The 25,705-nt window shown below is 45.4% G+C and overlaps 1 protein-coding gene across 1 annotated transcript; it reads right to left on the reverse strand.

Annotated features, from left to right (window-relative positions):
• Nucleotides 1-826: 826 nt before the first annotated feature.
• LOC123049796 (histone H4) lies at nt 827-1,289 on the reverse strand. Its single transcript, XM_044472670.1, has one exon. It carries the CDS (start codon nt 1,262-1,264, stop codon nt 953-955), a length of 312 nt encoding a protein of 103 aa, XP_044328605.1. The 5' UTR covers nt 1,265-1,289; the 3' UTR covers nt 827-952.
• Nucleotides 1,290-25,705: the final 24,416 nt, after the last annotated feature.

Here is a 25,705-nt window from a genome sequence, read left to right on the forward strand (position 1 = left end):
CCGCCGCTGCCGTCCCTGGGCAATCCCGGTGGCGTCCTGAAGGAATCAAGACGTCAAGGAGAACCTCTGCTTCCACTGCATCACCCCTGCATCACGCCTGCACCGAGCAGGCGATCATGTCCACTCCCGTGACATGTAAAGGATCCCTAAATCCTTCTCTGTTCATGTTGTGAGGTGATCTAGATGCAATTTGATCCTGCTAATGGCATCCCATAGATGCATAATTAATCCAACAAGAAAATCTACTGTACAATTCTCAAAGCAATGGTACTATTGTTAGGACAAAAAACTGTTTAATGCAGAGCCTCAGATAGTCGTTCTAAGTATTACAGGCACTTGTTAATTTTGTATGTGCCATATCAACTCTGATAGTTGCTCCAAAGGATTGATGCGGCGTTCAGAAACAGACCATTGAAAACAACAGAAAAGCTCACAGTTCATTCCGCAGTCAAGCCAAAACAAAACATGGACGATGTGCTTACCTGAGAGGAAGGGTTGCATCTCTTCTACAGCTTGCAAGGAGTGCCAAATACATTTGCAAATGAAAGGTTGATCCCCGCACAACTATACGATCTAAAATGAGAAGCAACTAGATTCAAATACTTGAACAAATGAAAGACTGATTCAGTACAGCTAGACAATCTAAACTGGGAAGCAACGAGTGTCAGATGCTTGAACAAATAGAAGACTTATTCAATGCAGCAACACGATCTAAACAGAGAAATCAAACAGATCAAATCAGTCAGTCTTAGAAAAGCAAAACACAATTCAACAGTGGAGCATTTCGTCAGGATTCAGAATCGAAGTGATTGCATTGATTGAACAGAACAAGGTATTACATAGCCTACTGAACCCCATGACAGAATACAACCGGCGCACGCCAAATCAGTAAATCTCATCTACGACAGCACATATCACAGAGCAAACGAGGAAGTTGCCCCACTACACGAATCTAGCCTCCGAAGCCGTAGAGGGTGCGGCCCTGTCGCTTGAGCGCGTAGACGACGTCCATGGCGGTGACGGTCTTGCGGCGGGCGTGCTCAGTGTAGGTGACAGCGTCGCGGATGACGTTCTCGAGGAAGATCTTGAGGACGCCGCGGGTCTCCTCGTAGATGAGGCCGGAGATGCGCTTCACGCCGCCCCTCCTCGCTAGCCTCCGGATCGCCGGCTTGGTGATGCCCTGGATGTTGTCGCGGAGGACCTTCCGGTGGCGCTTGGCGCCGCCCTTGCCCAGCCCCTTGCCGCCCTTGCCGCGCCCGGACATCGTCGCTGGATTTGGGAGAAGAAGGGATTCGTGTGGATGCTGAAGCTTGGGATGGATTTGGGAATCGGAGGTGACGGCTTTATATGGGGCGGAGTTGGGAGGGAAGCCCCGAAATTTTGGGGAGTTGGAGGCGGGAGGTGTTTGATCTCTGCTGGGTCGATCCGTGGGATGTTGGAGTTCGGCCGTTGGATTGCGATCAGCGGGTGGGATGAGGTGGGAGGCGGGTGGTGCGGATCGGTGACGTGGCGGAGATGTGGGCGTAAGTTTTTCTTAGAAAGAAATGTGGGCTGCTTGTGCTACAATGATTTGGGCCAGGCCGAGCGATAGTGTTGGTAGCCCATTTTTCAGCGATAATGTGGGCTGCTTGTGCTACAAAGATTTGTGCTAAGTCGTATTTTCCTAAAATTTAACCAAATTTCACAATATCAAATCAATATATTTAGATTCATCATGAAATATTTCAAGTTATATTTATTGTGTATTGTAGTTGTTGATATTTTTGTTATTATTTATGTGTACGTTACACACGATGGAAGGACAAAAATATACTTGTGCCAAAAAAAACCTACCCTCGTGTTAGGGTTTTTGCTCATGTCGAGGTGACTCGACGTTGAGACCCTGTCCGCCTCCGTCGTTCTTCCCATGTACTCCACCTGGGTCGAGGACCGGTCCAGTAGCACCGTGCAAAAGTCCACCATTCGTTGGCGACGGATCGGCGACCACCTCTTGGAAGCGAAGTTGAAGGAGTCTAAGCACGTCGCTAGTGCCCTCGCCGCACCAAGTGCCAAGGGCAAGAGTGCTCTGCAGCTGACAGTTACCGCCAGAAGGACGCGATGTGTCAGGCGGATGCAGCAGCCAAGCGGCTGCGCTGTGAGTCCGCATAGACGGACAAACATGGTTGATGCGACCCCTTAGTGGCTTTCCTCCTCCACGACAATGATGGCGGCGGTGGGAACGACGGAGGGGGTAATGACGGTGGTCTCGGAGGTCATGCCTACAAGATCACCGTCTGGTACCTCACTTGAGTTTAGTTTTTTTTAAATCGGCTTAGTCAAACTTTGTTAAATTTCGTCTTTTTGATATAAATATATCAAAATTTAACATTGTCCAGTTTGCATGAATGTTGACTGCCTTTTCGAATTGTCCATTCACCGCGATGACTGCCTTTTTGGATTGTCCATTCACCGCGGCCCCCGACGGACTCCCCACGCAAGCACCGACGTTATTTTGACTACGATTATGGCAACGAATACTGGAACCGGCGTCCACGTTTGTTGGAACCAGCAAACCTACAATTGGCATGCTTCGAGTGGCTAGTCGAGCGAGAAAACAACGTGGCTCGTGCGAGCATGCAGGGCCTTTGTTGCAACCACCGGTGAAACGTTTTACCACCATGACGGGGCTGCGTTTGAACCCAGATGTTGCAATTGGAGGGGACGAAGCATCGATGCGTGAGCGACGCTACCATGCGCTGGTTGCGGGGCGAGGGGCACGGGCCGGCAAGCATCAAGGCCGTGGGGTGGGGAGCACGGCGAAGTTCGGTGCAGGATGCGCCGAGGGGAGCATGGCGAGCTTGGTGCGAGGTACGGGGGGAGCGAGGTAAGCGAGCTACAAGGGGTTGCACGGGTTGACCCTTTGGGGAAGGAGATCACAAATCACGCGGATGGTCAGCCCATTCGGACGGCTGCTAGGTGGCCCGCCGAAAATTGGGCCACTCGCGACACCAAGTGCATGATAAAAGGTGTGTATGTATATGTGGCCTTCAGTTGAAAATAGAATTAGATAAAGTCGCAATCTCCACACCTAGAGTCCAAAAAAACACATAATTAACATAAATTATTGTCAGTGCATATTTCTCCATAAGTGGTTTTGATGATTGATCACAGTGCATTTCGGACTAATCGTGTGCATTGAGCATTTCAGATATCTCATGTCTAGGCACAAGACAACTCGGTGCCCCTCGGAGCCTATCGAAGACGGCGGTTCTCTACGTTTCTTTTCGGTGGATTTGAGTCGTAGGAAAGCCGTACTATTAAGAGGCGGTCCGCTTCGGAAAGGTTAGGGTGGAATCAACACGTACACATTTGTTCCTTTGCACCACATTTCCTTCGCTTCGATGGAGCACCGTCCGTTTATCCTTGTCTCTGTGATATGAAGGTTGCCGAATGTTAAAGCCTTTGTGGCATGCGTTAGTACTACTCAAGGGAGCAGTAGTACCGCAGGGGCATGCGGTAGTACCGCTCAAGCGAGCAGTAGTACCGCCCAGCGGTAGTACCGCTCCTGGTGAGCGGTAGTACCGCTGCCTCCAACCCTGACGCTGACGCATGCGGAAGTAGGCGCGGATGTAATTTTTTACTTCCGCCCCTTACGGCGGTAGCATTATAAGATGATCCCTCACTAAATTTCAAGGTATGAGTGTTCTCCCTGAGTTCTACGTGATGATCGGGTGTGATAAGCTCTACGTTCACATACAACGGGTGCAAGCCAGTTTTGCACGTGCAAAATACTCGGGTTAAACTTCACGAGCCTAGCATATGCAAATATGGCCTGGGTACACTGAAACCGAAAGGTCGAACGTGAATTATGTAGTAGATATGATCAACATAGAGATGTTCACCATTGAAAACTATTCCATCTCACGTGATGATCAGACATGGTTTAGTTGATATGGATCACGTGATCATTTAGATGACTCGAGGGATGTCTATCTAAGTGGGAGTTCTTAAGTAATATGATTAATTGAACTTAAATTTATCATGAACTTAGTCCTGATAGTATTTGCATATCTATGTTGTACATCAATAGCTTGCTTATAGCTTCCCCATTTTATTTATGATTTGTTTCTAGAGAAAACTAAGTTGAAAGATGATAGTAGCAATGATGCGGACTAGGTCCGTGATCTGAGGATTATCCTCATTGCTGCATAGAAGAATTATGTCCTTGATGCACCGCTAGGTGACATAACTATTGCAGGAGCAGATGCAGACGTTATGAACATTTGACAATCTCGGTATGATGACTACTTGATAGTTTAGTGCACCATGCTTTACGGCTTGGAAGCGGGACTTCAAAAATGTTTCGAACGACATGGAACATATGAGATGTTCCAAGAGTTGAAATTGGTATTTCAGACTCATGCCCGTGTTAAGAGGTATGAGACCTCTGACAAGTACTTTGCCTACAAGATGGAGGAGAATAACTCAACCAGTGAGCATGTGCTCAAAATGTCTGAGTACTACAATCGCTTGAATCAAGTGGGAGTTAATCTTCCAGATAAGATAGTGATTGACAGAATTCTCTAGTCACTATCACCATGTTATTGGAACTTCGTGATGAACTATAATATGCAAGGGATAACAAAAACGATTCCTGAACTCTTCGCGATGCTAAAATCGGCGATGGTAGAAATCAATAAAAAGCATCAAGTGTTGATGGTTAACAAGAACACTAGTTTCAAGAAAAGGGGCAAAGGAAAAGAAAGGGAACTTCAAGAAAGAATGGCAAGCAAGTTGCTACTCCCATGAAGAAACCCAAAGCTAGACCTAAGCCTGAATCTGAGTGCTTCAACTGCAAAGGAAATGGTCACTAGAAGTGGAACTACCCTAGATACTTGGCGAATAAGAAGGATGGCAGAGTGAACAAAGGTATATTTTGTTGGGGATCGTTGCAGAAATTAAAAAATTTCTACGAATCACCAAGATCAATCTATGGAGAGACTAGCAATGAGAGAGAGGTGAGTGCATGTTCATACCCTTGAAGATCGCGACACGGAAGTGTTACAAGAACGCGGATGAAGGAGTCGTACTCACAGCGATTCAGATCGCTGTTGATTCCGATCTAAGCGCCGAACAACGGCGCCTCCGCGTTCAACACACGTACAGCCCGGGGACGTCTCCTCCTTCTTGATCCAGCAAGGGGGAAGGAGAATTTGGGGAAGAACTCTGGCAGCACGACAGCGTGGTGGTGGAGCTCGCAGTTCTCCGGCAGGGCTTCGCCAAGCTCAACGGAGGAGGAGGGAGTGTTGGAGAGGGGGAGGGCTGCGCCTTGGATGTGGTGCTGCTGCCCTCCCTCCACCCCTCTATTTATAGGGCGGAGGGGGAAGGGGGCCGGCCCCTCTAGATGAGATCTAGAGGGGGGCGGCGGCCAAGGGGAGGGGCTTGCCCCCCAAGCCAAGGGGGCGCCCCCTTTAGGGTTCCCCCCCAACCCTAGGCGCATGGGCCCTAGGGGGGATGGCGCCCGGCCCACTTAGGGGCTGGTTCCCTTCCACATATAGCCCACAGGGCCCTCCGGGGCAGGTGGACCCTCCCGGTGGACCCCCGGAACCCCTTCGGTGGTCCCGGTACAATACCGATAAACTCCTGAACACTTCCGATGACCGTATGATGACTTCCCATATATAAATCTTCACCTCCTGACCATTTCGGAACTCCTCGTGACGTCCATGAAACATTCGGTAACTGCATACTATTTCCCATAACAAATCTAGCGTCACCGAACCTTAAGTGTGTAGACCCTACGGGTTCGGGAATCATGCAGACATGACAGAGACATCTCTTCGGCCAATAACCAATAGCGGGATCTGGATACCCATGTTGGCTCCCACATGTTCCATGATGATCTCATCGGATGAACCACGATGTCGGGAATTCAATCAATCCCGTACACAATTCCCTTTGTCTACCGGTATGATACTTGCCCGAGATTCGATCGTCGGTATCCCTATACCTTGTTCAATCTCGTTACCGGCAAGTCTCTTTACTCGTTCTGTAACACGTCATCCCGTGATCAACTCCTTGGTCACATTGAGCTCATTATGATGATGTCTTACCGAGTGGGCCCAGAGATACCTCTCCGTCAGACGGAGTGACAAATCCCAATCTCGATTCGTGCCAACCCAACAGATACTTTCAGAGATACCCGTAGTGCACCTTTATAGCCACCCAGTTACGTTGTGACGTTTGGCACACCCAAAGCATTCCTACGGTATCTGGGAGTTGCACAATCTCATGGTCTAAGGAAATGGTACTTGACGTTAGAAAAGCTTTAGCAGACGAACTATACGATCTTGTGCTATGCTTAGGACTGGGTCTTGTCCATCACATCATTCTCCTAATGATGTGATCCCGTTATCAACGACATCTAATGTCCATGGTCAGGAAACCGTAACCATCTATTGATCAATGAGCTAGTCAACTAGAGGCTCACTAGGGACATGTCGTGGTCTATGTATTCACACATGTATTACAATTTCCGGATAACAATTATAGCATGAACAATAGACAATTATCATGAACAAGGAAATATAATAATAACCATTTTATTATTGCCTCTAGGGCATATTTCCAACAGTCTCCCACTTGCACTAGAGTCAATAATCTAGTTACATTGTGATGAATCGGACACTCATAGAGTTCTGGTGTTGATCATGTTTTGCACATGGAAGAGGTTTAGTCAACGGATCTGCGACATTCAGGTCCGTATGCACTTTACAAATCTCTATGTCTCCATCTTGAACATTTTCACGAATGGAGTTGAAGCGACGCTTGATATGCCTGGTCTTCTTGTGGAACCTGGGCTCCTTGGCAAGGGCAATAGCTCCAGTGTTGTCACAGAAGAGAATCATCGGGCCTGGCGCATTGGGAATAACTCCTAGGTCGGTAATGAACTCCTTCATCCAGATTGCTTCATGTGCTGCCTCCGAGGCTGCCATTTACTCCGCTTCACATGTAGATCCCGTCACGACGCTTTGCTTGCAACTGCACCAACTGACTGCCCCACCATTCAAAATATACACGTATCCGGTTTGTGACTTGGACTCATCCAGATCTGTGTCAAAGCTAGCATCAACGTAACCCTTTACGACGAGCCCTTCGACACCTCCATAAATGAGAAACATATCCTTAGTCCTTTTCAGGTACTTCAGGATATTCTTGACCGCTGTCTAGTGTTCCATGCCGGGATTACTTTGGTACCTTCCTACCAAACTTACGGCAAGGTTTACATCAGGTCTGGTACACAACATGGCATACATAATAGACCCTATGGCCGAGGCATAGGGGATGACACTCATCTTTTCTCTATCTTCTGCCGTGGTCGGGCATTGAGCCGTGCTCAATCTCACACCTTGCAATACAGGCAAAAACCCCTTCTTGGACTGATCCATATTGAACTTCTTCAATATCTTGTCAAGGTATGTGCTTTGTGAAAGACCAATGAGGCGTCTCGATCTATCTCTATAGATCTTGATGCCTAATATATAAGCAGCTTCTCCAAGGTCCTTCATTGAAAAACACTTATTCAAGTAGGCCTTTATGCTTTCCAAGAGTTCTATGCCATTTCCCATCAATAGTATGTCATCCACATATAATATGAGAAATGCTACAGAGCTCCCACTCACTTTCTTGTAAACACAGGCTTCTCCATAAATCTGTGTAAACCCAAACGCATTGATCATGTCATCAAAGCGAATGTTCCAACTCCGAGATGCTTGCACCAGCCCATAGATTGAGCGCTGGAGCTTGCATACCTTGTCAGCATTCTTAGGATCGACAAAACCTTCCGGCTGCATCATATACAATTCTTCCTTAAGGAAACCATTAAGGAATGCCTTTTGACGTCCATTTGCCATATCTCATAATCATAGAATGCGGCAATTGCTAACATGATTCGGACGGACTTCTGCTTCGCTACTGGTGAGAAAGTGTCATCGTAGTCAACCCCTTGAACTTGTCGATAACCCTTAGCGACAAGTCGAGCCTTATAGATGGTCACATTACCATCCGCGTCTGTCTTCTTCTTAAAGATCCATTTATTTTCTATGGCTCGCCGATCATCGGGCAAGTCAGTCAAAGTCCATACTTCATTTTCATATATGGATCCTATCTCGGATTTCATGGCTTCAAGCCATTTGTTGGAATCCGGGCCCGCCATCGCTTCTTCATAGTTCGAAGGTTCACCATTGTCTAACAACATGATTTCCAGGACAGGGTTGCCGTACTACTCTGGTGCGGAACGTGTCCTTGTGGACCTACGAAGTTCAGTAGCAACTTGATCCGAAGTTCCTTGATCATCATCATTAAATTTCTCTCTAGTCGGTGCAGGCAACACAGAAACATTTTCTTGAGCTGCGCTACTTTCCGGTTCAAGAGGCAGTACTTCATCAAGTTCTACTTTCCTCCCACTTACTTCTTTCGAGAGAAACTCTTTCTCTAGAAAGGACCCATTCTTGGCAACAAAGATCTTGACTTCGGATCTGAGGTAGAAGGTATACCCAATAGTTTCCTTAGGGTATCCTATGAAGACGCATTTTTTTGACTTGGGTTCAAGCTTTTCAGGTTGAAGTTTCTTGACATAAGCATCGCATCCCCAAACTTTCAGAAACGACAGCTTAGGTTTCTTCCCAAACCATAATTCATATGGTGTCGTCTCAACGGATTTCGACGGAGCCCTATTTAAAGTGAATGCGGCAGTCTCTAAAGCATAACCCCAAAATGATAGCGGTAGATCGGTAAGAGACATCATAGATCGCACCATATCTAATAGAGTGCGATTACGACGTTCGGACACACCATTACGCTGAGGTGTTCCAGGCGGCGTGAGTTGTGAAACAATTCCACATTTCCTTAAGTGCGTGCCAAATTCGTGACTCAAATATTCCCCTCCTTGATCTGATCGTAAGAACTTCATTTTCCTGTCACGTTGATTCTCAACCTCACTCTGAAATTCCTTGAACTTTTCAAAGGTCTCAAACTTGTGTTTCATTAAGTAGACATACCCATATCTACTTAAGTCATCAGTGAGGGTGAGAACATAATGATAACCACCGCGAGCCTCAACGCTCATTGGACCGCACACATCAGTATGTATGATTTCCAATAAGTTGGTTGCTCGCTCCATTGTTCCGGAGAACGGAGTCTTGGTCATTTTGCCCATGAGGCATGGTTCGCACGTGTCAAATGATTCATAATCAAGAGACTCCAAAAGTCCATCTGCATGGAGTTTCTTCATGCGTTTGACACCAATGTGACCAAGGCGGCAGTGCCACAAGTATGTGGGACTATCATTATCAACCTTACATCGTTTGGCATTCACACTATGAATATGTGTAACATCACGTTCGAGATAAGAATAAACCATTGACCAACGGGGCATGACCATAAAACATATCTCTCATATAAATAGAACAATCATTATTCTCAGATTTAAATGAGTAGCCATCTCGCATTAAGCGAGATCCAGATACAATGTTCATGCTCAAAGCTGGCACTAAATAACAATTATTGAGGTTTAAAACTAATCCCTTAGGTAAATGTAGAGGTAGCGTGCCGACGGCGATCACATCGACCTTGGAACCATTCCCGACGCGCATTGCCACCTCGTCCTTCGCCAGTCTCCGCTTATTCCGCAGCTCCTGTTTTGAGTTACAAATATGAGCAACCGCACCGGTATCAAATACCCAGCAGCTACTACGAGTGCTGGTAAGGTACACATCAATAACATGTATATCATATATACCTTTGGTATTGCCGGCCTTCTTATCCGCTAAGTACTTGGGGTAGTTCCGCTTCCAGTGACTATTTGCCTTGCAATAAAAGCACTCAGTCTCAAGCTTGGGTCCATTCTTTGGCTTCGTCCCGGCAGCTTGCTTACCGGGCGCGGCAACTCCCTTGCTATCCTTCTTGAAGTTCTTTTTACCCTTGCCTTTCTTGAACTTAGTGGTTTTATTCACCATCAACACTTGATGTTCCTTTTTTATCTCCACCTCCGCTGATTTCAGCATTGAATATACCTCAGGAATGGTTTTTTTCCATCTCCTGCATATTGAAGTTCATCACAAAGCTCTTGTAGCTAGGTGGAAGCGACTAAAGGATTCTGTCAACGACCGCGTCATTCGGGAGATTAACTCCCAGCTGAGACAAGCGGTTGTGCAACCCAGACATTTTGAGTATGTGCTCGCTGACAGAACTATTCTCCTCCATCTTACAACTGTAAAACTTGTCGGAGACTTCATATCTCTCGACTCGGGCGTGAGCTTGGAAAACCATTTTCAGCTCTTGGAACATCTCATATGCTCCGTGTTGCTCAAAATGCTTTTGGAGCCCCAGTTCTAAGCTGTAAAGCATGTCGCACTGAACCAGGGAGTAATCATCACTACGCGACTGCTAGGTGTTCATAACGTCTTGAGTTGCTGGGAAAACAGGTGTGTCACCTAGCGGTGCTTCAAGGACATATGCTTTCTTGGCAGCTATGAGGATAATCCTCACGTTACGGACCCAGTCCGTGTAGTTTCTACCATCGTCTTTCAGCTTGGTTTTCTCTTGGAACGCGTTGAAGTTGAGGGCAACATTAGCGTGGGCCATTTCATCTACAAGACATATTGTAAAGATTTTAGACCAAGTTCATGATAATTAAGTTCATCTAATCAAATTATTCAATGAACTCCCACTTAGATAGACATCCCTCTAGCCATCTAAGTGATACATGATCCGAATCGACTAGGCCGTGTCTGATCATCACGTGAGACGGACTAGTCATCAACGGTGAACATCTCCATGTTGATCGTATCTTCTATACGACTCATGTTCGACCTTTCGGTCTTCCGTGTTCCGAGGCCATGTCTGTACATGCTAGGCTCGTCAAGTCAACCTAAGTGTATTGCGTGTGTAAATCTGGCTTACACCCGTTGTATGTGAACGTTAGAACCTATCATCACGTGGTTCTTCGGAACAACGGACCTTAGCAACGGTGCACAGTTAGGGGGAACACTTTCTTGAAATTATTGCGAGGGGAAGCTACCGTCGTTCTAAGCAAATAAGATGTAAAACATGATAAACATCACATGCAATCAAATAGTGACATGATATGGCCAATATCATTTTTTTGCTCCTTTTGATCTCCATCTTCGGGGCGCCATGATCATCATCGTCACCGGCATGACACCATGATCTCCATCATCGTGAGTTGTCTTGCCAACTATAACTTCTACTACTATGGCTAATGGTTAGGAATAAAGTAAAGTAATTACATGGCGTTTTCAGTGACACACAGGTCATACAATAAATTAAGACAACTCCTATGGCTCCTGCCGGTTGTCATACTCATCGACATGCAAGTCGTGATTCCTATTACAAGAACATGATCAATCTCATACATCACATATATCATTCATCACATCCTTTTGGCCATATCACATCACACGACATATGCTGCAAGAACAAGTTAGATGTCCTCTAATTGTTGTTGCAAGTTTTTACGTGGCTGCTATAGGTTTCTAGCAAGAACGTTTCTTACCTACGCCAAAACCACAACGTGATATGCCAATTTCTATTTACCCTTCATAAGGACCCTTTTCATCGAATACGATCCGACTAAAGTGGGAGAGACAGACACCCGCTAGCCACCTTATGCAACTGGTGCATGTCAGTCGGTGGAACCTGTCTCACGTAAGCGTACATGTAAGGTCGGTCCGGGCCGCTTCATCCCACAATGCCGCTGAATCAAGATAGGACCAGTAACGACAAGTAAATTGACAAAATCGACGCCCACAATAACTTGTGTACTACTACTCGTGCATAGAAACTACGCATAGACCTAGCTCTGATACCACTGTTGGGGATCGTTGCAGAAATTAAAAAATTTCTACGCATCACCAAGATCAATCTATGGAGAGACTAGCAACGAGAGAGAGGGGAGTGCATCTTCATACCCTTGAAGATCGCGACACGGAAGCGTTACAAGAACGCCGATGAAGGAGTCGTACTCGCAGCGATTCAGATCGCGGTTGATTCCGATCTAAGCGCCGAACAACGGCACCTCCGCGTTCAACACACGTACAGCCCGGGGACGTCTCCTCCTTCTTGATCCAGCAAGGGGGAAGGATAAGTTGGGGAAGAACTCCGGCAGCACGATGACGTGGTGGTGGAGCTCGCAGTTCTCCGGCAGGGCTTCGCCAAGCTCAACGGAGGAGGAGTGGGTGTTGGAGAGGGGGAGGGCTGCGCCTTGGATGTGGTGTTGCTGCCCTCCCTCCACCCCTCTATTTATAGGGCGGAGGGGGAAGGGGGCCGGCCCCTCTAGATGAGATCTAGAGGGGGGGCGACGGCCAAGGGGAGGGGGCTTGCCCCCCAAGCCAAGGGGGGCGCCCCCTTTAGGGTTCCCCCCAACCCTAGGCGCATGGGCCCTAGGGGGATGGCGCCCAACCCACTTAGGGGCTGGTTCCCTTCCACATACAGCCCACAGGGCCCTCCGGGGCAGGTGGACCCTCCCGGTGGACCCCCGGAACCCCTTCGGTGGTCCTGGTACAATACCGATAAACCCCCGAACACTTCCGGTGACCGTATGATGACTTCCCATATATAAATCTTCACCTCCGGACCATTCCTGAACTCCTCGTGACATCCGGGATCTCATCCGGGACTCTTAACAACATTCGGTAACTGCATACTATTTCCGATAACAACTCTAGCGTCACCGAACCTTAAGTGTGTAGACCTACGGGTTCGGGAATCATGCAGACATGACCGATACATCTCTCCGGCCAATAACCAACAACGGGATCTGGATACCCATGTTGGCTCCCACATGTTCCACGATGATCTCATCGGATGAACCACGATGTCGGGGATTCAATCAATCCCGTACACAATTCCCTTTGTCTACCGGTATGATACTTGCCCGAGATTCGATCGTCGGTATCCCTATACCTTGTTCAATCTCGTTACTAGCAAGTCTCTTTACTCGTTCTGTAACACATCATCCCGTGATCAACTCCTTGGTCACATTGAGATCATTATGATGATGTCTTACCCAGTGGGCCCAGAGATACCTCTCCGTCATACGGAGTGACAAATCCCAATCTCGATTCGTGCCAACCCAACAGATACTTTCGGAGATACCCGTAGTGCACCTTTATAGCCACCCCGTTACGTTGTGACGTTTGGCACACCCAAAGCATTCCTACGGTATCCGGGAGTTGCACAATCTCATGGTCTAAGGAAATGATACTTGACATTAGAAAAGCTTTAGCAGACGAACTATACGATCTTGTGCTATGCTTAGGATTGGGTCTTGTCCATCACATCATTCTCCTAATGATGTGACCCCGTTATCAACGACATCTAATGTCCATGGTCAGGATACCGTAACCATCTATTGATCAACGAGCTAGTTAACTAGAGTCTCACTAGGGACATGTCGTGGTCTATGTATTCACACATGTATTACGATTTCCACATAACACAATTATAGCATGAACAATAGACAATTATCATGAACAAGGAAATATAATAGTAACCATTTTATTATTGCCTCTAGGGCATATTTCCAACATATTTGATATACATGGTATTTATGTGTAGTTTACTAGTGTTTATAGCAACCCCTCGGTATTTGATACTCGTTCAATTGCTAAGAGTAGTAACTCGAAACATGAGTTGCAAAATAAACAGAGACTAGTTAAGGGCGAGGTGACGATGTGTGTTGGAAGTGATTCCAAGGTTGATAAGATCACCATCGCACACTCCCTTTACCTTCGGGATTAGTGTTGAACCTAAAATAAATGTTATTGGGTGTTTGCTTTGAGCATGAATATGATTGGATCATGTTTATTGCAATATGATTATTCATTTAAGTCAAAGAATAATTGTTGTTCTATTTACATGAATAAAACCTTCTATGGTCATACACTCAATATAAATGGTTTATTGAATCTCGATCATGGTGATACACATATTCATAATATTGATGCCAAAAGATGCAAAGTTGATAATATGATAGTGCAACATATTTGTGGCACTGCCGTTTAGGTCATATTGGTATGAAGCGCATAAGAAACTCCATACGGATGGACTTCTGGAATCACTTGATTATGAATCATTTGATGCTTGCGAACCATGCCTCATGGGCAAGATGACTAAGACTCCGTTCTCCGGAATAATGGAGCGAGCCACTGACTTATTGGAAATAATACATACCGATGTATGCAGTCCGATGAGTGTTGAGGCTCGCGGCGGGTATCATTATTCTAACCTTCACAAATGATTTGAGCAGATATGGGTATATCTACTTAATGAAACATAAGTCTAAAACATTTGAAAAGTTCAAAGGATTTCAGAGTGAAGTAGAAAATCATTGTAACAAAAAAATAAAGTTTCTATGATCTGATCACAGAGGCAAATATTTGAGTTACGAGTTTGGCCTTCATTTAAAACAATGTGGAATAGTTTCTCAACTCACGCCACCTGGAACACCACAGCGTAATGGTGTGTCCGAACGTCATAACCCTACTTTACTAGATATGATACGATCTATGATGTCTCTTACCGATTTACCACTATCATTTTGGGGTTATGCATTAGAGACAACTGCATTCACGTTAAATAGGGCACCATCTAAATCCGTTCAGATGACACCTTATGAACTATGGTTTGGCAAGAAACCTAAGCTGTCATTTCTTAAAAGTTTGGAGTTGCGATGCTTATGTGAAAAAATTTCAAACCGATAAGCTCGAACCTAAATCGGAGAAGTGCGTCTTCATAGGATACCCAAAAAGAAACTGTTGGGTACACTTTCTATCACAGATCCGAAGGCAAGATATTTGTTGCTAAGAGTGGATCCTTTCTAGAGAAGGAGTTTCTCTCGAAAGAAGTGAGTGGGAGGAAAGTAGAACTTGATGAGGTAGTTGTACCTTCTCTCGAGTTGGAGAGTAGTTCATCACAGAAATCAGTTCCAGTGATGCCTACACCAATTAGTGAGGAAGTTAATGATGATGATCATGAAACTTCAGATAAAGTTACTACCGAACCTCTTAGGTCAACTAGAGTACGTTTCGCATCAGAGTGGTACGGTAATCCTGTTCTGGAAGTCATGTTACTAGACCATGACGAACCTGTGAACTATGAGGAAGCGATGATGAGCCCAGATTTCGCAAAATGGCTTGAGGCCATGAAATCTGAGATGGGATCCATGTATGAAGAACAAAGTGTGGACTTTGGTTGACTTGCCCGATGATCGGCAAGCCATTGGAAATAAATGGATCTTCAAGAGGAAGACGGACGCTGATAGTAGTGTTACTATCTACAAAGATCGAATTGTCGCATAAAGTTTTCGACAAGTTCAAGGTGTTGACTACGATGAGATTTTCTCACTCGTAGCGATGCTTAAGTCTGTCCGAATCATGTTAGCAATTGCCACATTTTATGAAATATGGCAAATGGATGTCAAAACTGCATTCCTTAATGGATATATTAAAGAAGAGTTGTATATGATGCAACAAGAAGGTTTTGTCAATCCTAAAGGTGCTAATAAAGTGTGCAAGCTCCAGCGATCCATCTATGGACTGGTGCAAGCATCTCGGAGTTGGAATATACGCTTTGATGAGTTGATCAAAGCATATAGTTTTATACAGACTTGCGGTGAAGCCTGTATTTACAAGAAAGTGAGTGGGAGCACTACAACCTTTCTGATAAGTATATGTGAATGACATATTGTTGATCGGAAATGATGTAGAATTTTCTGGAAAGCATAACAGAGTGTTTGAAAGGAGTTTTTCAAAGGAAGACCTCGATGAAGCTGCTTACATACTGAGCATCAAGATCTATAGATATAGATCAAGACGCTTGATAAGTTTTTTCAATGAGTACATACCTTGACAAGTTTTTGAAGTAGTTCAAAATGGAACAGTCAAATAAGGAGTTCTTGCCTGTGTTGCAAGGTGTGAAGTTGAGTAAAGACTCAAAAACCGACCACGGCAGAAAATAGAAAGAGAATGAAAAGTCATTCCCTATGCCTCAGTCATAGGTTCTATAAAGTATGCTATGCTATGTACCAGACCTATTGTGTACCTCACCACGAGTTTGGCAAGAGGGTACAATAGTAATCCAGGAGTGGATCACTGAACAGCGATCAAAATTATCCTTAGTGGAATAAGGACATGTTTCTCGGTGATGGAGGTGGCAAAAAGTTCATCATAAAGGGTTACGTCGATGCAAGCTTTGACACTGATCCGGATGACTCTAAGTCACAATCTGGATACATATTGAAAGTGGGAGCAATTAGCTAGAGTAGCTCTGTGCATAGCATTGTAGACATAAAAAATTTGCAAAATATGTACGGCTCTGAATGTGGTAGACCCGTTGATTAAACTTCTCTCACAAGCAAAACATGATCACACCTTAAAACCCTTTGGGTGTTAGTCACATGGAGATGTGAACTAATCACATAAAGATGTGAACTATTGGTGTTAAATCACATGACTATGTGAACTAGATTATTGGCTCTAGTGCAAGTGGGAGACTGAAGGAAATATGCCCTAGAGGCAATAATAAAGTTGTTATTTACATTTCCTTAAATCATGATAAATGTTTATTATTCATGCTATAATTATATTAACCGGAAACTTAGTACGTGTGTGAATACATAGACAAAACAGAGTGTCCCTAGTATGCCTCTACTTGACTAGCTCGTTAATCAAAGATGGTTAAGTTTCCTGACCATAGACATGTGTTGTCATTTGATGAACGGGATCACATCATTAGAAGAATGATGCGATGGACAAGACCCATCCGTTAGCTTAGCATGTTGATCGTTCAGTTTTATTGCTATTGCTTTCTTCATGACTTATACATATTCCTTTGACTATGAGATTATGCAACTCCCGAATACCGGAGGAACGCCTTGTATGCTATCAAACGTCACAACGTAACTGGGTGTCTCCGAAGTTGTTTGTTGGGTTGGCATAGATCGAGATTAGGATTTGTCACTCCGAGTATCGAAGAGGTATCTCTGGGCCCTCTCGGTAATGCACATCACTGTAAGCCTTGCAAGCAATGTGACTAATGAGTTAGTTGCAGGATGATGCATTATGGAACGAGTAAAGAGACTTGCCGGTAACAAGATTGAACTAGGTATGAGGATACCGACGATCGGATCTCGGGCAAGTAACATGCCGATGACAAAGGGAATGACGTATGTTGTTATGCGGTTTGACTGATAAATATCTTCGTAGAATATGTAGGAACCAATATGAGCATCCAGGTTCCGCTATTGGTTATTGACCGAAGATGTGTCTCGGTCATGTCTACATAGTTCTCGAACCCGTAGGGTCCGCACACTTAACGTTCGATGACGATTTGTATTATGAGTTGTGTGTTTTGGTGACCGAAGTTTGTTCGGAGTCCCGGATGAGATCACAGACATGATGAGGAGTCTCTAAATGGTCGAGAGGTAAAGATTGATATATTGGAAGGTAGTATTCGGACACCGGAAGGGTTCCGGAGTTTATCGGGTACATACCAGAGTACCGGAGGGGTTACCGGAACCCCCCGGGGAAAGATATGGGCCATATGGGCCATAGGAGGGAGGCTAACCAGCCCACAAGGGACTGGTGCGCCCCCTACTAGGGAGGAGGCCGAATTGGTTTAGGTAAGGGGGCGCCACCCCCCTTTCCTTCTCCTACTCCCTCTCCTTCCCCCTTTCCACCTCCATGAGAAGGAAAAGAAGGGGGGGGGGATCCTACTAGGACTAGGAGTCCTAGTAGGACTCCCCCCTTATGGCGCGCCCCTAGGGCCGGCCTCCTCCCTCTCCCTCCTTTATATACGTGGGCATGGCACCCCTTGGAGACACAATAATGGTTCCAAGCCGTGTGCGGCGTCTCTCTCCATAGTTTGCTGCTCCGATCATATTCACGTAGCACTTAGGCGAAGCCCTGGGCGGATCACATCACCATCACCGTCATCACGCCGTCGTGCTGACGAAACTCTCGCTCGACCCTCTGCTAGATCAAGAGTTCGAGGGACGTCATCGAGCTGGACGCGTGCTGAACATGGAGGTGCCGTACGTTCGGTACTTGGATCAGTTGGATCGTGAAGACGTTCGACTACATCAACCGCATTAACCTAACGCTTCTGCTTTCGGTCTACGAGGGTACATGGACACACTCTCCCCCTCTCGTTTCTATGCATCTCCTAGATAGATCTTGCGTGAGCGTAGGATTTTTTTTGAAATTGCATGCTACATTCCCCAACACCAACATCAAAACTACCATCACTACTAATCCTTCCTTGACGGATTGCATTGATGAAAGTGAAGGGACGAAGGAGGAGGAGAATGAATTTGAGTCTTTCATGAGTAAGCTCAAAGGTAAAACCAAGAAGCACTTTGTTGCTCTCTTGGAACAACTTGGTGAAGCCAATGACATGATCGAGGCTCACGAAGAGACCATCTCTAAGATGGAAGGGCATAGTCGTGACTATGCCGATGAGATTTCGGATCTCTCTAATGCGCTTGAGGAAGAGCGTGGTCATCGTTTGGCTCTTGTGGAGTCACACATCGATGATCATGCTGAATTAAAGAAAGATCTTGATCATGCTCTTGTTCTCTCTCGTGTGCTCAATTCTGAGAAGGCCAAACTTGGGGTTGACCATGCTAGACTCAGGGAGGAGTTTGATCTACTTGACAAGGCTCACAAGGCCTTGAAGAGTGCTCATGCTAACCTCAAAGAGTCTCATGATCAACTCCAAGTGAAGCTAACCAAGGAGAAAGCCACATCTCCTCATATGGTTTTAATTGATAATGCAAATGCTACTAACCCGTATTGTGAGCATGTGCACCTTGTGGAGGAGAATGCCAAGTTGAAGGAGCAACTTGAGAAAGGCCTTGTGTCTTGCATACAAGGTGAGAAGAGCCTCAACGACCTTTTGAGCAATCAAAAGGAAGTTGTGGGCAAGGAGGGGATTGGGTTTGCACCCAAGTCCAAGAAGAAGAGGAAGAATGACAAGACCAAACAACCTCCTCCTCTCAAGAAAAACGTTTGTGAAGGAGGGAGAGGGTACTCCTAAGGAGAAGAAGAACAATGCGAAGGGTGGTGGTGTCAAGAAGGGCAATGCCACTCCTTCCAACAAAGCCGGCGACTTTAACCCTTCTTATGTGTTGTGCCGTGCTAGTGATGGACATGTTTATGCCAAAAAATTTGGTTCTTCTTATGAGTACATTGAATGGTCTATTTGGGTTCCTAAGACCCTTGTTGCTAAAATCAAAGGACCCATTACAAAATGGGTACCTAAAACCAAGCATTGATCTCTTGTAGGTGTTTGCTTCCTGTGGGGGATCATGGTTGCTCGATAGTGGAGCCACAAGTCATATGACCGAAAGCAAGGACTTGGTGGTGGACGTGCACAAGGTTTCATCTATGCCCACCAATGTCGAATGGGGTGATGCCTCATCTTCTAAGGTATTGGGTCTTAGCAAGGTTGTCATTTCTCATGATCTCACGATCAAGAAATTCATGCTTGTTGAGTCCCTTGGATACAACTTACTTTTCGTTCGTCAACTTGCACTCATGGGCTTTGCCACTTTCTTTGATATTGATACCGTGGCCCTCTTGTGGAGCAAGACTCTTAAAGTAGCCTTTGTTGGGCATGTCGAGAACGGTCTTTATGTGATTAACTTTTTGGAGCGACCCACTAAGACTGCGACATGCCTAATGGATAAAGTTAACATGGGATGGCTTTGGCATCGCCATTTAGCCCACATCAATATGAGACCTTTGCAAAGTATTCTCAAGGGGGACCATGTCCGTGGACTAACAAATGTTAGTTTTGCCAAAGATCGTGCTTGCAGTGCTTGTATCGAAGGAAAGCTACATGAGAAGGCTCACCCTCCCATGACTATCATCTACTTGACGAGGCCCTTGGAGCTCCTTCACTTGGATTTCTTTGGGCCTCCATCCTTTGACAGTCTTGGGGTAGAAAGTATTGCTTGGTGATTGTGGATGATTATTCAAGATACACTTGGGTATATTTCTTCAAGAGGAAGAGTGAGACCCAACAAACCGTCATCGACTTTGAAAATGAAGCACAATGGCAACACAATGCAAAGATTTTGATGATAAGAAGTGACAACGGCACCGAGTTCAAGAACTACACCTTGGATGAGTTTCTCAGTGATGAGGAGATCAAGCATCAATATTCCGCACCTTACACCCCTCAACAAAATGGTGTAGCAGAGAGGAAGAACCAAACATTGATGGACGTGGCAAGGACCATGATGGCGGGTTCAAGTCTCCGTACAACTTTTGGGCCGAAGCCATCAACACCGCTTGTCATGCATCCAATCGGCTCTATCTCCGCAAAGGCTTGAACAAGACTCCATATGAGATACTTACCGGCAACAAGCCCAACCTCAAGTACTTCCGGGTGTTCGGTTGTAAGTGTTTCATTCTCAAGGAAGGTGTTCATTTGTCTAAATTTTAAGCTAGAGCTTATGAGGGCATATTTGTTGGTTATGCTACAAACTCTCATGCTTACCATGTCCTCAACAAGTCCACGGGACTCATTGAGGAGACATGTAACATGGAGTTTGATGAGAATAATGGCTCCCAAGTGGAGCAAAGTGGTACTTGTGATGTAGGTGATGAAATTCCTCCCCAAGCCATAAGAAGAATGGGTGTTGGCAATATCCTACCCATTGAGGAACCCCTTGTGGCCGAAGGAGAAGGACAATGTTCCACTCAAGTGGAACCATCATCAACTTAAGACCTACACGTTTCCGAAGAACAAAGTGAAGGCCCTCAACCAAATGAACAAGATCAAGGGCAAGATCAACCTCAAGATGGTGGTGATCCACCAAGTGATGCCCAGGGTCAAGTTCTTGCTACCGAGCAAGTTGAAGATCAAGTGCAAGCTCAAGACGACGCTCATGATGATCAAATTATCACTCCTCAACTCTCCCTTGAGGAGCGATTGGAGCGTCGTGCCGCCAAGATAGCGTCCAAGCTCACTACCAAAGATCATCTCATGAAGAATGTGCTAGGAAGCTTAAGAAAGGGGGTAAGCACTTGTAGAAAATTAGCAAACTATTATGAACATCATGTGTTTGTTTCTTGTGTTGAAGCCCAAAAGGTCTATGAGGCGCTCGAGGATCCGGATTGGCTTAATGCCATGCATGAAGAACTCAATTACTTCGATCACAACAAGGTGTGGAGATTGGTGCCAAGGCCAAAGGAGAACCATAATGTTATTGGAACCAAATGGATATTCAAGAACAAGCAAGCTGCTCACGGGATTATCATTCGCAACAAAGCTTGTTTGGTGGCACAAGGCTACTCTCAAGTCGAGGGTATCGACTATGGTGAAACCTTTGCTCCCGTTGCTCACCTTGAATCTATTTGTTTGCTGATTGCTTATGCTTCTCATCATAACTTCAAGTTGCAACAAATGGATGTGAAGAGTGCTTTTCTTAATGGTCCTATTAATGAGTTGGTGTATGTCAAACAACCCCCTGTAGGAGATATGCCCTGAAGGCAATAATAAATGATATTATTTATCTCCGAGTTCATAATTATGTTTATGTTCCATGCTATAACTGCTATGGTTCTCGAGTCTGCAATAACCACGAGGCTCGGAGGAAGACTCATATGCATGTGTGGAATAATAAACGGTAAAATGTATTCCTAGTCTGGCCTCTAAAACTAGCTCAAGTGTTGCATGATGGTTATGTTTTCCTGATCATGGGCATGTCTATGTCAGCAACCTTGAGGGCATAATGTTAAGAGAACATTTGTGTTGAATCGACCCGGCATGATGTTATGCTATGAGATTCATTCGTCACAAGTTTATTGGTACATAACACAGAGATGGTTAACGTTTGCATGATTCCTTAGACCATGAGAGTATCGAGTTTCTTCATGCTTGCTTCATGAACTTTGGGGTTTGTTAAACGTCATCCGTAAATGGGTGGCTATTACGGCGGCTTACGGGTTCATGGAAAAGTGTGTCAAGTAACTTGATAGCTCAAGATTGGGATTTGCTCCTCCGACGATGGAGAGATATCTCTGGGCCCTCTCGGTGTTACGGTATCCATCATCGTCTGGCCAGACACTTTGTGATTTGATCACGGGGATGCCGGAACACGATAACGAGAAAAGAGAACAATACCGGTAACGAGGTAACTAGCATAGTGGACAAGTTGTTGATCCACGGGAATGCCAACATGTCTCACCTCGGGTATTTGTAACATATCGCGAAGCAACAGGAATAGCACACGGCAACTGGAGGTTCACTCGAATATTTATTCGTGTGGGTATAGGGGTCAATATGGGTGTCCACGGCTCCGATGTTGATCATTGATCGGAAGGGGTTCCGGGTCATGTCTATACTTCACCGAACCTATAGGGTCACACGCTTAAGGGTCATCTATCTGCTGAATACTAGACAGGGAGTCTGAGAGAAAATCACCGAAAAAGTTTCGGACACCGAAAAGTTTCGGACAGCGGAATCGTACCGCAGAGAGAGGTCATCGGATAAGTTTCGATGATACCGAAAAGTTGTTTCGGGATACACCATTAAGTCAAATTGGTTTCGGCACATGCCTGATAATTCTTGGAGGATGCCAGAATCATTCTGGAAGCTTTTTGGAATTTTCTGAGATAAAAACCGGAAATGTTCCGGAGCTGCCGGAGCCACTTCAGATGCGTTTCGCAGATGAAAATCACTAAAACCGGAATTGTTTCGGAACGCGTTGAAAATCATTTTAGTGGGTACTGGAAATGTTCTTAGCCCACATAAATATTTTCAGTTCGATCAGACGCTGAAAAATGTCGTCGTGAATAGTGAAAATCAGCTTTATGGTTACTTTATGGAAAGCCACCTTTTGGGGCTTTGCTCCAAAAGATCTTGGGGATGACATGGATGGATAGGAGACATTTTTTGGGCCCCTCATGGGGGTGTGGCCGGCCACATGGGGTATCCCCCCTTGGGGACCCTCTTGTTCCTTGGTTTCACTCCTAGGTCCTTGTGGAAGGACTTCATTCATGTGCATTTTGGGTTTTTTGTGAAACTACCCTACCCCCTTGGGATTTCCTATAAATAGAGGTGGAGGGGCAGCCCTCCACACTCATCCCCTTGCTCTCATACACATGCCATGCATTATCTGGCTTCTTCTCTCCCTCCCACGAAAAGAGTTTCGTAGAGCCGTAAGGCTGTCTGGGTTCCGGCAGGAACTAGTTCTGGACGGCGAAGCCCTGCCGGATAGATGACACCGTATGTGTGCAACTCTGTAGAGAGATCGTAGTTTCGGTCTTAGTTCGTGAGTGCCTCCCGAAGGGCTGTCCGTGTGACCGTCCGAGTTTCGAAGGTCCTCCCGAAGGGCTGTCCGAGTGACCGTTCGAGTTTCGAAGGTCCTCCCGAAGGGCTATCCGCGACACCGTCCGGGGGGGGGGGCTGTTCGACCGCCTCCTGGAGGGCTGTCTGAGGAGCAGATGAGGGTATACATCCTCGCGGTTGGGAGGTTGTAAATCCTAGCTGCGGGGATCTGCACCGCCGATCGTCATCGACTCTACTTCCCGCTGCGCTACGAGTCGGTAACGAAAAAGATCAAACCATGTATGCAGTCTCCATAGTGGTCCTGGGCTGGTGCGTAGGTCGGAAATTTTTTGTTTTCTGCTGCGTTCCCCTACAGTGGCATCAAGAGCCGTGCTATGCGTAGATGCAGGTTTCGATCTAGAATACATGGAGATGTATGGGTATTGCATAATATAATTAGGTAGTAGATGAGATCTATTGCTGAAAATTATTTATGCGGGTGACAGATGAAATCTGTTACCCGAGGTTCTTGTTGCTTCCCTAGAATTTGCGTTTGCTCAATCTCGAGACAGCATGGTGGAATTTGACAAAGTTCTGGCAATCCGTGATCCTGATTGATCATGGAAGTGCTATCAGTTCTTTGGGTTCTGCCGTAGTCAAAAGAAAGATGAAATTCGCAGATGAAAGGGCATTGCAGATATGATCTGCACGGGGGTCATGCGTATGACGAAGTTTAGTATGGGGCTCGAGATTTAATTATCCCGTGTTTCATACACCCCGAGATGTTAATCTAGCAACCTGAATAATCATACTTGATGATAAAACGTTGGTAGCTGCGGTTTAAGTCAAAACCTTAGAAGCCACGTAAAATAAAATTTTGCATAAACCTATTAGAGGCGTCTAACTTGGTTTTGCAGGATGTGCATGTGATGTGGTATAGCAGTGCTCATACTAATTCGATTATGTATGAGATGACTATATGATGTAATTTGATTAACATGACCTGCGTGTCATGATTCGGCATGATGGCTGGAGCCATATGATTGCATTTTAATGACCTGCGTGTCAACCTTGTTGTAATGCATTATTTTGTTAGCTATAGAGATAGCAATATTATCTGGTGCATCGACAAGGTGGTGGCAATCTTCGTGAAGGTGACCACCGACGCGAATGCCGAAGACGAAGAAATGAAATACTTCTCCGTCAGAAAGGGCTATACCATATCATGCTATTATGAATTGCCTGAGATGTTTATCCCTTATGATGCACCCTTCTTGATTGCGCGGTAGTCGCTTTTATTAGGGTGATCTCTCACTTAAAATATCAAGTAGTTAGTGTTCTCCCAAGTGTAGCACCGTCACGGCACCTATCTTTTCGGGGTGCGCCATGGATGCATGGGTACGAACGATTAGAGAAGTGTGAGGCGGGTGAGGTCAGACCTCGCAGCAAGATCACTTGGTTGTCTTGACGTTCATGGCAGGATCGTCCTGAGCTCGGAACACACGCATCGAAAGATGAGCAAGAGTCACATAGAGATGTGATCGGCAAGTTGGCCTACCGATTAAAATTCCCGTTATGAGATGATGATTCTATGGCGATGAATTGAAGTCTGGATCTTGTATCACTCAAAATTAATTGTGAGAGATATTGATTTGAGTGGGAGCGCACTGTTGAATTAACATGTTTAATTCTCAGTGCAATTAATTATGAACACTGTCTAAGTGTTTCTTGCATAATAGTTGTAGAATAATGGCTCGCATTTCCACCTTCCCTATTAAAATTGAATAGCTGTTAAATATCTGGTTAAAACTTTACGATTGGTAACGTAATATGAGGATTGTCCTCAAAAGTGCCGAGAAGGACTTTGTCCTATCGCATGCTTTCCGTATCCTCCCGCTAATGCTATGGATCATGTGACTCTCGTCCTTCGATCCAAAAGCTAGAATTCTGTTACGGTCAAGTGGAATATGTTTGCTTCCATGAAACCCAAACTTCGAAAGTTGGGATAGTTATATGATATTCATGGAACTGAAAATTATTTTCAGATACAAACAAAGCAATGTTTGTTTGCAAGTATTAGTAAAAGTGTTTACTATGCATTTGACTGTTGGGAAAGGGATCCAGAAGAACGCCTGTCATATAATGAAAGGTGAATAAAACAACAACTTAAAGAGAAAGGAAGTGTCCAAAGGGTGTTAGTATGACTTACACGCCTAGGAAGTCCGGGGCTAATGCCACTCTTAAGTTGGGTGCTTCTTCTGAGAGTAGGAGAAATACTAAAAGTTAAACTGTTAGAAGTATAAAGGCAAAAGGAAAGAAGACTGGAATATCCAGCTCATGTATGAATGTCATACAAGTTTTTGATGTA

Source organism: Triticum aestivum, chromosome 2D, assembly GCF_018294505.1.
Source record: "Triticum aestivum cultivar Chinese Spring chromosome 2D, IWGSC CS RefSeq v2.1, whole genome shotgun sequence".
In the NCBI taxonomy this organism is placed as follows: Eukaryota; Viridiplantae; Streptophyta; class Magnoliopsida; order Poales; family Poaceae; genus Triticum; species Triticum aestivum.